Source organism: Schistocerca americana, chromosome 5 (assembly GCF_021461395.2).
Source record: "Schistocerca americana isolate TAMUIC-IGC-003095 chromosome 5, iqSchAmer2.1, whole genome shotgun sequence".
NCBI classification, from domain to species: Eukaryota; Metazoa; Arthropoda; class Insecta; order Orthoptera; family Acrididae; genus Schistocerca; species Schistocerca americana.
The window spans coordinates 756,947,402-756,963,002 of record NC_060123.1 but is presented as its reverse complement, the minus strand read 5'-3'; the positions used below and the strand labels follow the sequence as shown (position 1 = coordinate 756,963,002).

Genomic DNA, 15,601 nt, shown 5'->3' with positions numbered 1-15,601 from the left:
GAAGAACAAGAACAACACTACCTCTCAGAGCTACCGGTTCCTTCACGTGGCAATAGAACGAAAAGATCATTTGAAGTACCTTTATCTTTACAGTTCTGTACCTCAATTGCTAAAAGCGGAAGCCCTTACTGTTTCACTCTATTGTCCAACTGTCTGTCTGTGTCAGACTGTTAAAAACCTTTTTTTTTTGCAATGCGTAGTCATATCCACTTCAAATTTATCTCACATATTACCATCTACCGTCCCTCAGTGAAGAAAAAAATTTAACCCTCGAAATGGCGTGCCTGCGCATAAAGTGCACCGATCGCAAATGATATTGTTTTGTTCTGTTCCCTAGTTTTACAATTTGAAGTCCATATCTATTCCTTCACTGTTTCTTCAGCTAACACAGTAATAAGTTGTGTTGTCGTACAGCCGAAAGAGCAGCACTAATATAAAATAAACAGCAACCTAGATGAAAAAAAATTACGATTCAAGCAAGAAAATGCCCAGATTCTGAGCCAGCAGCACGATCCCACAATCGGGCAGTTACCTACAAGATAATTAGTAACCAAGTGTGGGTCGCACGGACCTGACCCGACTGTGCCGTGTAATGCTTCGAGTGGGCCATCACTGTGGGGTAACACTTGTACGTGGCAACAGCATGACACGGAGGAAGGTTTTCTTTTATTATTGTTTAATTAAACAGTTATTTAGCTCATATAATGTAAGTTTATTTTATCACTGTTTAATAACACTAAGATTAAACTCTGATTTTGCACATACACGTTTACCTCAGTAACGTAAAGACAACTATTCGTCACATGTGTACAAAGTGTGCTACACACCCACTGGAGCAATAAACTTCTATGTCAGTGCAATAAAAAGATATGGCCATTTACGTTGCAAGTTTGATACTCACAAACTTACTCATCGAAACCTATAGGATGCAGAATCATGGAATTTTGCATGAAGCAATTTTTTACAGCACAACCAAAGGAAAAAACTCCAAAAATTGTTAATTTGCAATTATATCACATGAAAAACATTTTATTTGTCTCTTGTTATCAGACAGACTGACTGTCCACAATCTGTTAAAATCCCTTTTTCTTAGATATGTGTACACATATCAAGTTGAAATTTGTCACACCTTAACGTCTACAGTCCCTCGGCAGTGTGAAGAATGTAAGCTTCTAAGTCAATGTAATCCAAAGATTTATTATTTATTACATATTATTACAGATTATTTACATCACAAATTTTGATACTCGCAAACTCGCTCATTAAAATTTAGGGTACTCCTCATTGACGTAGAGTTATGAAAGTTGGCAAAAAGCATATTTTCGCAGCATAAATAAAGGGAAAAAAAAGAAAATTATGGATTTGTAATTTTGTTATATGAAAAATATATTTCTTTTGCCATTTCAAACATGAAATTAAAACATTCCTGGAAGTCTTGGAATCTCTGGGACTCATACCTTGCAAGTATCAATGTCAATACCAGGCACAAGTCACTAATATTCTAGATTGATAAATGAATAAACTGTTTCATATACATAAATAAGTCTGTATGGAACCCTCAGTGTCCAAGTCCTACTCTCATCTGGTCAATTTATTCTTTCATTTCACCTCGCTGTGCCAATGCAATTTGTGATTTCATTTCACCTCGCTATGCCAATGCAATTTGTGCTTTCATTCCACCTCGCTATGCCAATGCAACGAGTCCCTCGTTTCGACTGTGGTAATATACACCACTCCAGAGGAGTTGTGTGCCCCTACGTCTTCCAACAAACAAATCATACTTGCAACCGAAAATTATAAAATGTCATAGGCAAGAGTACAGTTATTGTTTGGGGTTGTTAAGTTATATTTGCACGTGACGAATTCTATCAAAGAAAGACATCTTCCGAGATGGGGTGGCGGTTGTAGGAGCTTTTTGAGAGGAAATATCTGCTCAGACACAGAAACATAAGATACACATACTGCCATCCTTAGAGGTGCACCGAGTTCCAAAGCATAGGTAGAAACATTTTAAGGTTTTTAAGGAAAGAGATCCCCATTATCCTGTCTGAGTCTCAGTTTGGGCATAATATATTGAATCCAGGAGGTTTAATTGTATATGAGTTGGCATGATTTGTGAAGGAAGTACATGTGTTATTAATGCTCAACATAGGCCTTACTTGTGAGCTTTCAAACCACAAAATTGCAATTTTGGGTGATGTATGATTAATTATAGATGAACATAAGAAGAAACTTATTTTGGAAACTACATAATCCTTCAAGAAATGGCTAGGATTCTGTCTAGTTCGAGGGTTGGGCTAACTATATTATCTCAACATTGTGAATGGAAAATACTTTCTAGGAATAGTAGAAAAGTGCATTGGATAATCGGATGACGAATTGAATCAGGATCTGGGATCACATCACGTGACGAGTGAAGAGCCCGAAGAGTTCTCAATCGGCGAAAGCGTCATCGTATAATTTGTCATGATGGAATGTCATCAGAGACGTTGCAGTACACTTTCACAGCTGAGTAGCCACTGCAGTGTCTTTGGTCCACTTTAGCAGCAGCCAGAGGTAGGGGGGACTCGTGGAGAGGGGAATAACAGCTCTAATAGCACGGGTGGTAGTGTCCGAGGCTTTGCCGATGCCCTCTCGACAGAGGGGACAAAGTGGTAGAGTGCGTGCAAAATAACGTGGCTGATAAATGCGCAATCGGCACGGCACGGATGGAGGGGCAATAGTGATGGGGGTTGCAGGCACGTACTGTACGGGGAATGCCGAGCAGTGGAGGGAAGTGCTGTTCTAAACTAAATTCTACACTCACATTTTTTGTAAGTATTAAGTGGAGCCGCTCGGTGCCCACACTTGTATAGTGAGCATTCAAAAAGATCTACTGTCACCTCTGCTTTGGTTAGTGTCTAGAAAGAATTCCGCTGAAAATGCAAAAAAAGCAGTGATTTGGTTTTCACCAGGCTTTTTAGCCATTTGTAACTTTTAGAGAAGCATCACGTCTTGCAAGTTTTGAGTAAAACCTACACATTTATTCTCCTCACTTACATGCTGTGCACATGCAGCTGCAAGAGAATTCTGAAACTGTAGTTTTATTAATTGAGGAATTGAAGAAAAGTAAAGTAAAGTCAATAGCTAATGAAAAAGCACATCCTCACTACAAAAATAAATGTGTAATGTCTTCACTGATGCTGTTTCAAAACCCAACGGCATATCTCGTTTCACCAGCTATCGATAGCCCTTAAGAATTACACTCTTTCGTCAAAAAAGTCTGTAGTTAGTGGAAATAACAAGGTAGATAATGAAGTTTTGCACAATAACCATTTGGAAAAATATTCTCCTCTTTGTTCGCTATCATTTGCCAACAACATTTCAACAACTGAAACTGTTTGAAAAATATGAGGAATGTTGTGGGTTGCAAAAGTGTGTGCTACACCAGATCAATTTTTTTCAGACTGGTTACAAGTAAAGACCTACACCAAAGTCTAAAGAAAAATTCAATACGTCAGCTAAATTTCATACACGGCTACATATTATGCAGTACGGCCCACACGCAAAATCATAGCGACCCCCAGTTTTCATTACAAACTTTTTCGAAGTTCATGCAATATCACAATAACAATGACCAACAATGAAATGATGGGCACATCATCACGAATCTGACATAAAAGATATATTTAACACAAAAATGCAAGTTTTTTTACCAAACAGTCTCTGTAAAATCGTTTGAGAAAGACTGCAGGATGTGGACCTCGGTTCTGTCATCAAAGCGTGTTGCCGACCGGACAAAATGGGGCAAACAACATTGGCCTTCCTTTGCAAACAAATGAATGAACTCACCCTACATATTGGATGAAAACTGATCATTAAGCATCAGCCACCATTCGACAATGACCAGGAAGTGGCAAATCACTAGAAAGTGGTCACTGTCAGAAAGACTGTCACGTAGCAATCACTGTAGCAAGTCCATCAGTTTGGGGAAGAGAGCGCAAGGTCGACAGCTGAAAAAGTGCCACAGGCAACAATGATATGGTTAGGACAGCTCTCTTTGGCAAGAGACAGATCAAGACTGGAGAGAACCTGGTCAATCAGAAGGCCCCTACCAGATGATTTAGTACGAGGGCTATCCACAAAGTACATTACGTTTTGGAATTAAAAATAAATAAAGTATTGGAAAACTTTTTTATTATATACAGATGAAAGCCACACTTAAATACTACTTTTCTACATAGTTGCCATTTAAATTAAGACTTATCGTAGCGATGGACGAGCTGAGAAATTCCTTCATCGTAAAATTCGGCCGCCTGCGGTTTCAACCACGTGGTTACCTCTTCTCGAAGCTGTGCGTCGTCATCAAAATGCTGCATAGCCAACCATTTCTTCATTGCTGGGAATAAGTGGAAGTCGCTCGGTGCCAGGTCAGGACCGTACGGCGGATGAGGAAACAACTCCCACTTAAAAGATTCGAGAACTTCACGAGTGGCATTTGCCGTGTGGGCCCGGGCGTTGTCACGAATCAGCAAGAGCTTTGAGCCCAACTTTCCCCTGCGCTCGTTTCGTATTGCTCTTCTGAGGTTGTGCAGAGTTTGGCAATACCTTTGAGAGTTTACTGTAGTGCCTCTTTCCAGGAAATCCACAAAAATCACACCTTTGCTGTCCCAAAAGACAGTCGCCATCACCTTCCTTGCCGACATTGTCTGCATGCATTTCTTGGGTTTTTGGGGGAAATTTGTGTGCCCCCACTGCATTCACCGCAATTTTGTCTCACAGTTCACACGCTTAACCCACGTTTCGTCACCAGTAACGATGCGATCGAGTAATGAGTCGCCATCTTTCTCGTAAGCGTCCAAAAACGTTAACGCTGCAGCCATTCGCTGATTTTTGTGAATCTCTGTCAAGATTTTTGGTATCCATCTTGCGAAAAACTTGTGGTAACCAAGCTTTTCGGTAATGATTTCATGCAACAAACTTCGTGAAATTTGTGGAAAACTCATAGAGAGTTCCGTTACTGTGAAATTACGGTTTTCACGGACCGCGGCATCGAATTTTCCGACAAGTTCGGCAGTCACTATGCTGGGTCTTCCTCTTCGCTCTTCGTCGTGAACGTTAGTTCGGCCATTTTTAAATATTATGACCCATTGACGCACTCCACCTTCAGTGATTATGTTGTCCCCATACACTTCACAAAGCTGCCGATAGATTTCTATCGGTGTACAGTTTTTTGCAGTCAGAAACTTCACACTTCGCGGCATTTTCAATTAACGCTGAAATTTCAAACTGTCACAGTAACTCAACGGAGTACAGCACGAACCTCTAACTAGCACGGCAGGATGCCGACTGAGCGGCTGAATGTAGGAGGGAAATGGCCGGGTGTGGGGAGTGGTTTCTGAAGATGTGTACAGGAGCAGAATGGGGAAGAAAATTAGCTATGCACATTCAAAGGAACTGTCTCATCGTTTGCCTCAGTAGATTTAATGAAATCGTGCAAAGCCTGAATATGGATGACTGGAAACAGTTTTGAATTGTCATTGTCCCAAGCGTGAGTCCCGTGTATTGCCACTGGATCCTTTCATCCGTTGGTAGTGGTTCTGGTGATAGTGATGGTGGTAATAACAATTATCATCATCATCACCATCATCATTACTAACAATACAATATTAATAATAACAATATATGAAGCAACAGTATCATGAATATACATCGACAGCAATACTGAAGCAATTGGATTCTAAATAATACACGAAAAAATCTGTTCGTTCATGTTATTCTACTTTGTATAGTTTAATATCAGCTGTTAGTCACATTTGGTTTGGGTCCCACACACTCGAGTAATGCTCTAAGATGGACCGAATGATGTATGTAAGCAATATTATTTGGAATTTGATTGCAATTTCCCAATGAAATTAAATATACCATCTGCTTTACTTCTAATTGCCTATGTGGTCATCCCATTTCAGATTCCCACAAATGGTTAAAGAAGTGTTTGTACGAGTTGAACGATTCCAATAATAACTCAGGGATGTCGTACTCGTAGAATACCACATTCGTGTGTTTTCTTAAGTACGTAATTTTACTTTTCTGTACATTTAAAGAAAGTTTCGAATATTACGAAATCTTGAATACAAATGAACGAACAGTACTGGTTGCAAAACTGGATTTTTTATTTTATTTCTCCTCCAATGATGCATTTAACCTTATACAAGGCATGTTCAGATTGATCTATGAGAAAAAATACAACCTTGCATACAAGTGGCATGACCGTGATTTAGCAAAAAAGCCAGTAACAGTCAATGCATTAAAAGCCCAAAAAATTTAAAAATATATAAAAAATAACTTACTGATACAGAAGATATTAAATACACGGGCAACTGGGCCTAAAACATACGAAAGACCCAGCAGGTAGCTGCCCACATTTTTTTGACAAGGCCTTGCGTGGTGTCCTATAAAACACATTACCGTAAGAATAGCTGAGATGTATTCAAAAACAAATGACCAGCTCAGTCTGACAAGAAGTACGTACATCTGCATAAATATGCAGCAGATTGCCTTTTCAGATAAGCGGCACCGTCCACGTCTACTAGAATGGGCTCTAGCCTACACAGATGCATCACGCAGTAAATACGTAGCAGCCACAGTTGCTCACACTTCATGTACTACTGAGAAAAGAAATGTACAAATAGAAACGGCTAGCATACACAGCCCACAGCAGGTGGATGGGATTGTGATAGGTTTCCAGATTTATTCACAAAGAGAAACATGACAAACACTAAAGCCATACAAAAGATCTTGCTTACAATTGCAGGTAAAATGTTTATACAAATTGGTCATAGTAAACAAGGCTAAATATCTTTTTAAAAATCAGAAATTATAAAAGCCTATACTGCTGTAATGTAAACGAATAAAATCTGCACGAGGGTACCGAGAGAATTTATTTCTCAGTGCACCAAGCAGTATTATGGCTAAAAATTACTTCATGCACTTTCTTCTCCTTCAGTCAAAACTAGGCCACAGACATGCTAAATAGTGTCATATTACAGTGAGTAACCTCAGAAAGTAAGACAGAATCAAATATAGCCTATCTGGATGCTAATAACTGAGTCATAATACACTGACGGATAAAAAAATCTCGACACCCAGTGTGAGTTGTCCTACATAAATGAAAGTTGGAAGGCGTGTTTGTATATCTGAAAGATGTCACCTGTCCAGACTTCACACCAGTCGCGTAGCAGCGGCACCAGTGACGCCACTGTGAGGATGCGAATCAGCCCGCATCTCGTGGTCGTGCGGTAGCGTTCTCGCTTCCCACGCCCGGGTTCCCGGGTTCGATTCCCGGCGGGGTCAGGGATTTTCTCTGCCTCGTGATGGCTGGGTGTTGTGTGCTGTCCTTAGGTTAGTTAGGTTTAAGTAGTTCTAAGTTCTAGGGGACTTATGACCACAGCAGTTGAGTCCCATAGTGCTCAGGGCCATTTTGATGCGAATCAGATTTGCTTCAGACACGCACTCTAACTGTTGTGAGCTCTAGGTACCTTCGAGATCGGACACGGCGGGTTGACGTCAGTCACGAAAGGCTTAAATTCACCGAGGTGTCGATACATCCTTGTCGTCTTTGAGTGAGGTCGTGTAAGACGGCTACAAGAAACTGGATGTTCCTTCTGTGGTATTGCAGAAATACTCGGCAGGAATGTAGCCACTGTACACTGATCACTGGCAGTGGTGGTCGAGAGAATGTACAATTGGGAGAAGACCGCGCTTCAGACGACCGTGTGGCACTGCCGAGGGGAAGGCCGTCGTGTTCGGTACGTGCGTCTGCAGCACCAATTTGAGCAGCACAATGCCACGATGAACTGTTACAAATTGGTTAGTTCGAGGACAGCTGAGAGCCAGACACTGTCTCACGTGCACTTCACTTACCTCAAACCACCACCACCTCCTGCGACTTCAGTGCTGCTAAGTGTTGTCTGATCGAGCTGATTCTGCCTCAGTGCTCGACCTGTTGTGCTGCCATTCGTGAACACCATTCCAGAAGGTGTTTTCCAAAAGGATAACACACGCCCGTATACCGCTGTCGTAATCCGACGGGCTCCACACAGTGTCGACGTGTCGTCTCGGCCTGCTCGATCGCCACACCTTTCTCCGATCGAGCACGTACGGGACGTCACGAGATGACGACTCCAGCATCGGCCACAAACTGCATTAACCACCCCCGTGTTGAGCAGCCGAGTGCAACAGGCGACGAACTCCGTCTAGCAAATTGGCATCTGGCACCTCTACAACACCACGAACGCACGTTTGCGTGTTAGAAATTATTCTGGTGGTTACACCGGTTATTAATGTACCGGCATTTCACATTTGCAAAGGCTTCTCTCTTGCTAAGATTAATCTGTGATCTCGAAATGTTAATCAGTTAAATATGTTACCTAGACAGATGTATGGCCAAAATTTCATTACTCTACAGTAATTAATTTTCGGTGCTGCGATTTTTTTCCATCATTGTATTTATGACCCCAATGACAATCCTATTTTTCTCCACAACGGTCAAATATTTTCGAGTTTTCGATATATCTGAAGGTGTTAGGAATTAGAGCATCCCAGACGATGATACCGTATTCGTCCAAGGCACCTATACTGTGACAATCAGAAAGTACTTTTCGTACGTCACAGCCCTCAAACAGGTGGCCTCTGTCACTGGGCGCAATGGGTGGGTTCAGTTTTATTAAGTATTCCCAGATTTTTTACACATACCGTATGCTCGTGGCAGAACTCACCTCAGTTGATATAAAACACGATTCCGATTGTAATTTTTTTGCGAGAAGTGGCATGTTTCGTTCCAGCTGAACTGGAGCTGAATTTAAACTGTCCCTCCAGACCAGATCGTTCACACTTTTCTAAAACTCCATCGGGATAAAAATGAGGGCGAGGATAAATGAACAGATACACGCTCACATACAAACCTAAAGGAGCAAAATAGAAAGGTAAAGAGATTGCTATACACACTGGCTCATAGGTGGCAGAGGGAAAAAGATTAACGGGGAATTAATAGCATACACACATACCAAGTGCCTCTACCACATCTACCCAACACCCTCTCAATCTAACAAATACAAAAAAAAAGGAAAACAGTATTCTAAAACTGGAATACATTTTCGGTTAAAACCAGATTACTCCAATGAGTTGACCTGACAGTATGTTTAAATGCAAAGTTTTCAACGTCAACGTTACAATATAGTAAATAAAGGTATCACCCCACAATATTTTTTAAAAGCAGAACAATTCGCGTTTTATGTATTAGTAGGTTTCTTACCCAATATTGCATTCCCTGTCAGCCCACAACTTGGAATCTTGAGACAGCTTTTTCCAACGACGGCACACGTTCGGTACCACATCCAGTAGATCGGTGAAAGCCACGTGGGACAAGATCATTAGCAGCAGTTCGTCTGGTAAGTCATTGATGCCCGTATGCCACATCACGCTGCCTTCAGCGGGCACGTGGCGCCTGCCTCTGTAATTGCAGCCTGAAGCCATTTTGCTGTCGGGTGGGCCTTCAGCCCGCGGCGAGGTGGAAGGAGTTGTCATGTGGACGTCTGTCAGATATGTTCGCAAGCGCTGAAATAAAACAAAATGAGTTATAAACCTAGATTCATACGAATCTGTGGATTTCAACTGCTGGCAACAATGTTAGTGAGCTGATGCTGTTATTCATTGCACTATCACTTGACAGTTTTTTTGAAATCATTTCTTACAAGTGAAAATCGTAAGTGGCGAGTTAACAGTGCGATACCATGCCGACAGAGCGTTGACGTCATTTATGTGACAGATACAAGGCTTAAGAACCAAGCGGGTGACGTTACTAGGGAAAAAAGGATAGCAAAATAAAATATCACGAATTAACACGTTCTCCACTAGATCATAGATGGTTTTGGGTAGAGAATGTTGTTCTTACTAATGACTTAAACACAGTAAAAACTTACACGAAGATTGTTCCCCTCAACGAAATGCCACTGCCAATAAACCCACATGGATCCAGTAAACAGAAAACCTACGCCACCACCAACAAAAACGGAACAGCACACAGCATGTAGGAGAACAGATGTGGAATATGGAAGATAGGAGACGAGTTATTAACAGACTTGAAGCTGCAATACGTACAACACTTGCTCGTGAAACACAATTTAGAGTCCCTATCCAGCAAACAGTTTTAGTCTGCCAGGAAGTTTCAGTTAACAACATTATGACATTATATGCAAAACTTACGACCAAAGTCTAAAACAAATACCGCATTTATCCGGTTATAAGACGAGGTTTTTCCTAGATCGGTTGTCCGAGAAATACAGGGTCGCTTATATTCGCATATCGAGTAACTGCTGCTCAGGACAACGTTTTTACATTGTTTAATAGATGAATGTAGGGTCGTCTTATATTTACAGATGAAGCTTTGTCCATTGAGGTCTCATATTCATAAAAAGGTATTTTTAACGATCCCGAACGGTAGTGTGTAGAAAACAATGCTTGCGTTCAAAGAGAAAGGGATTTATCGATATGCCGAAGCACTCGATACAATATTGACTTTCTCGATCAATCACGTGACATTAGACTCGTCGTGCGAGCGCTAGGGATACGCGAGAAGCTATGTACTAGAAACTACGACAATCAAATGATCTGCTTAAAACCTGACAATTCTGTGAAACGCCCGAGGAAATAACATTCAATTCTATCAACTTAAAAACTTCTATTGTATTTGAACAGGTTCGTAATAAAAGTTCTCATACATATGGATACTGTATACACTCATCTATGTTGCTTTTAAAGTAAAGGTAACATTCAAACGGGAAGATGTTCTCCTTCGAAAACCATTACTTGATTCTGAACCCAAGTCAATATTTTGTTTATGACAAACTATAACGATTTGCCGCTTGGGTTGCAAATGAGAAATTCGCTCGATGTTCACGATGTGGCGACGTCATTTATCCACTACGCCAAAAACAGCGGGTGAAAGCTGCAGCTGATAGACATTTATCTTTGCCGTAGTCGGCTTGGTTACGAGTTGTATATTCTTGTTAGTTTTTGATCTGTGCTTGGAAAAAAAAATGTTATCTCATGAAAAAGCTGTTACTTCATAAAATATAAAGGCTCCCATAGTGGTGACCCCGAAAAATTGTAGCAGAAGCATAAAGAAAATATATGTACCGACGAGAATAATGAATTCAGAGACAAAAGCATGGGGCAGTGGAATCAAGATTGAAGACTACAGTCTGTTCGACCAAGGATCGCGGTCCACGCCCTTTGATTCGCCACAAAACGGAACGACAGATGTTAACGCAAAAGATGGGAGTACCTACGCGCGACACGGAAATGTTAAGCTTTCCGCGTTCTGGCCGACGCGCCCCCAGCTTTGGTTTACGCAGGCTGAATGCATATTTCGGCAGCGTGGGGTGTCTAACAACATTGACAAATTTAATATAGTGGTTTCACATCTAAATTTAGAAGTGATAGAGCAAGTAGAAGAAACCTTGTTGCAACAAAATTACTTTGTGCTAAAGGAAGCTCTCATACAGCATTATACGTCGTCACCAGATTTGCGACTACAAAAAATTTTCGCACACGAAGATTTGGGCGACAAGACTCCGTCACAAGTACTCAAAGCCTTACGTTCATTAGCCGGCCCGGAACTCCTACCTGAAGAGTCTTTACGTCTAATATGGATTCGTAAACTTCCTGCCAACATCCGTGCCGTCATTGCAGCAGAAGCAGACTTACCATTGCAAGTCTTAGCAAAAAAGGCAGACACCATCGCAAACACCTTAACCGAAGTTTCTGCGTGTTCCGAATTCAACTACAGCCAGGATAGGGGCCCAAGAACGTGTAGTGTGATGGAATCTGACGTCAGTAAGCCAGGAACATGCAATAATACTCCCCAACAGCAGTGCTCATCGACCGAACCCACCATACAGCAACTGGCAGCACAAGTGGCAAAACTCAACGTGCAAGTAACTTCACTCCACCAGCAGCTACGAAGTCGCAGCTGGAAAAGACGAAGAAATGCTATCCAGCAGGATTTGATAGATCAATGATGCTGGTACCACAGACGCTTCGGTAACACTGCCCGTCAATGTATTCAACCCTGCAGCTACCCAAACTTACAAGGCGGGCGTTAAAGGGCGCTAACGTTCGTCAACAACAACATAGGCGCCCGAGTCATAGCGTGATTCAAAGAGGTGAAAACGCCACAGTATCTGCAGTCAACCAATCACACCGATTGTTCGTGTTGGACCTCTCTTCAGGTGAGAAGTTTCTGATTGACACAGGTTCAGAAGTCAGTGTTTATCCAAGAAAGAGAGGTGATATACTCACGACAACAACGCAACATGTGCTGACTGCGGCAAACAATTCCAGAATATCTACCTATGGTGAGAAACAGTTGGCATTACATCTAAATTCCAACTTCCATCCAAAATGGACTTTTGTGGTTGCTGATGTGCCGAGCCCTATAATTGGGGCGGACTTTTTACGGAACTACCGACTTATGCCCGACCTGGTTTACCGTCGTTTGGTGACAGTTCTCACAGAAGGGATATTGCCTACTGCGTCTTCCGCGTCGGTTCAAGTACAGTGCGATGTGCCCGTGTCTTTCCGCACGAAGATTTCCGGCTCCTCTACCGCGTCATCCGCGTCGGGATATTGTGATACGATGTCGTATCGGCAACTAAGCGGGGCGCACACGTGTGAAGACAGCCGACAGTCTTAACGATTCGTATACTGCAGGCAATATCAGGGCACTGTCGGAGGAATCACATTTTCGTAAACTGCTTCAAGACTTTCCAGCACTTACCGAACCCGTCAACGCAACCAGGAAATGCAGACACAATACTCAACACCACATCAGCACGACACGAGGTCTACCCGTTGCCTTCCGCCCGCGGCGTCTGCCTCCAGAGAAGCTGCTCGCGGCGCGAGCTGAGTTCGACAGACTTCTAAAAACAGGTATTCTAAGTAGGTCTGATAGTTCGTGGGCATCTCCAATTCACATGGTCCGTAAAAAAGACAATTCATGGAGAGTATGTGGAGACTACAGGGCGCTCAATGCCCGCACAATTCCCGACCGCTACCCACTACCCAATGTGACTGATTTTAACAGTACGGTTAGCAATGCCAAAATATTTAGTGTGATTGATTGCACCAAATCATTTTCCCCGATTCCCATGGCTCCATCTGACATTAAAAAAACAGCAGTTATCACACCATTCGGTTTGTTTGAGTACAATTTTATGCCATTCGGCCTCAGAAACGCTGCCCAAACATGGCAAAGATTCATGCATGCGGTGCTTCGAGAATTACCGTTCGTATTTTGTTATATGGACGACATTTTAGTATTCTCTGGTTCTGCATATCAGCATGTCGAACATCTGCGGCAGTTTTTCCGCCGTCTGACAGAGTATGGCATAATTATTAACGAAACAATGTGCAGGTTTGGAAAACGCGAGGTTAAGTTCCTGGGATAATTGGTTTCAGCAGCAGGCCTGTCACCTTTGCCTGAGCGGGTTGAAGCAGTACAACAGATGCCCCTTCCCACAACTTACAAAGGACTTCGCAGATTTTTAGGCATGCTCAACTATTACAGACGTCACTTACCTAAATTAGCTGCCGCCCAAGAGCCACTCACAACGTTACTTGCAGGTAAAAATACAACAGGAAATCGTAAAATTCCATGGAGTCCAGATGCTGAAGCAGCTTTCCATGACTTAAAGAAATGTCTTTCTCGGGCAACACTACTGGGACATCCAAGATTGAGCGCTCCTTTAGCGCTCATGGTTGATGCGAGCCAAACAGCAGTGGGTGCAGCGCTACAGCAAGAAGTTGATGGCAGATGGCAGCCGCTCGCATTTTTCTCTAAAAACCTGACTCGACAGCAGCAAAAATGGAGTGCTATTGACCGTGAGTTGCTTGATATTTACTTAGCCATAAAGCATTTTCGCACATCTGTCGAAGGGAGACACTTTGCAATTTTTACCGATCACAAGCCGTTAGTAGCTATATTTCGACGAGACACAGAGCTCAAGTCACCACGTCAGTGCAGGCAAGTCGAGTACATTGCACAGTTCACAACTGGCGTGCGTCACATTTCAGGAAAAGACAACCTGGTCGCAGATTGCCTGTCTAGGAATTGTGCCAGTTTAAATTCAATTCGTTGGACCGAGTTAGCGTCTAAACAACGAGAAGATCCTTTCTTGCGCCGTCTAATAGAGGAACAGAGAACTGCGCTGCAGCTCAGACGTGTGTCTGTCCCAAATGTTCCAGACGGAATTTGGTGTGATGTAGCAAAAGGAAAGGAGCGACCTTACATACCAGAACAATATCGTCGCGAGATTTATAGTGCACTACATAACATATCACATCCAGGAGTACGAGCTACAGTCAAGTTAGTTTCCTCCAAAGTAGTGTGGCCTGGAATATAAAAAGATTGTCGTGCATGGGAGCGTGCATGCCTAACATGCCAGCGTAATAAAATCAGCAGACATGTCTTTGCACCTATTGCTGACTTCCCGACGACATCTGCAAGATTTTCACATATACATGTGGACATTATGGGCCCGCTATCATGTTCTTCAGAACAACGCTATTTGCTCACAATCATTGATCGTTTTACCAGGTGGCCAGAAGTAGTTGTAATACAAGACATTTCTGGGGAGTCGGTTGCAAAAGCACTGTTGCATTCATGGTTCTCCAGGTTTGGCGTTCCGCAAAACATAACAACAGATCGCGGAAGGCAGTTCGAAAGCCAACTTTTCCATGAACTTTTACTACTGTGCGGGTGCAACCACCTACGCACCACAAGCTATCATCCATCTAGTAATGGAATGGTGGAACGACTACACCGCACGCTCAAAGCTGCATTAATGTGTAGTTCCACGTCATGGCCTGAAGCACTACCGCTGGTCCTACTCGGATTGAGAACGGCCGTGAAGGAGGACTTACAATGCTCTTCCGCAGAATTGGTTTATGGCGAGCAATTGAGGGTTCCTGGAGAATTTATCGTTTCAGCATCTACACAGCCGTTCGCCCCTGAGCTATGCACGCAATTCGCGAGACAACTCAGCGTTAGAATGAGAAACATCAAACCCACTAACCCTGTCAGACATGGAGACCGGAGAGTGTTTGTACATAATGACCTGCAAGCAACGTCCCACGTGTGGCTTAGGGATGATACGGTGCGCCCGCCGCTTGTTTCGCCTTACTCTGGACCATACAGGGTAATCACAAGAGGAAGCCACAGCTTCAAAATCGATAAGGATGGTAAAGAAGAGACAGTCTCAATTGAGCGGCTTAAACCTGCTTACACCGAAGAGGGTACACTCCTTCCTCGGTCTGCAAAATCACCCTGAAACGTGGAGGCCAAGGAAACAGCAGAGAGTCTCGCCGAGCTCTCGGTTTCAGAAGAGGACAACGAAGCAGCAAGTGCAGAACAGGAGCAGCCATTGCCTGCACCAGATGTTTTCACGAGAGCTGGTAGAAAAGTCAAGTGAAAGTTTCCCCACATACCTGGTGCACCCGGCTTCAAAAGGAGGGGGGCTGATGTGGCGACGTCATTTATCCACTGCGCCGAAAACAGCGGGTG

General features: G+C 42.8%; 1 protein-coding gene across 3 annotated transcripts in view; it reads right to left on the bottom strand.

Moving 5' to 3' along the window:
• The window catches only part of LOC124615385, a 251,077-nt gene that overhangs the window by 116,595 nt on the left and 118,881 nt on the right, over window positions 1-15,601 (bottom strand). For all 3 annotated transcript variants that reach the window (XM_047143209.1, XM_047143210.1, XM_047143211.1), the window contains exon 2: window positions 9,293-9,594. In XM_047143209.1, the coding sequence (XP_046999165.1) occupies window positions 9,293-9,594 (302 nt within the window). The remainder of the gene's footprint in view (window positions 1-9,292; window positions 9,595-15,601) is intronic.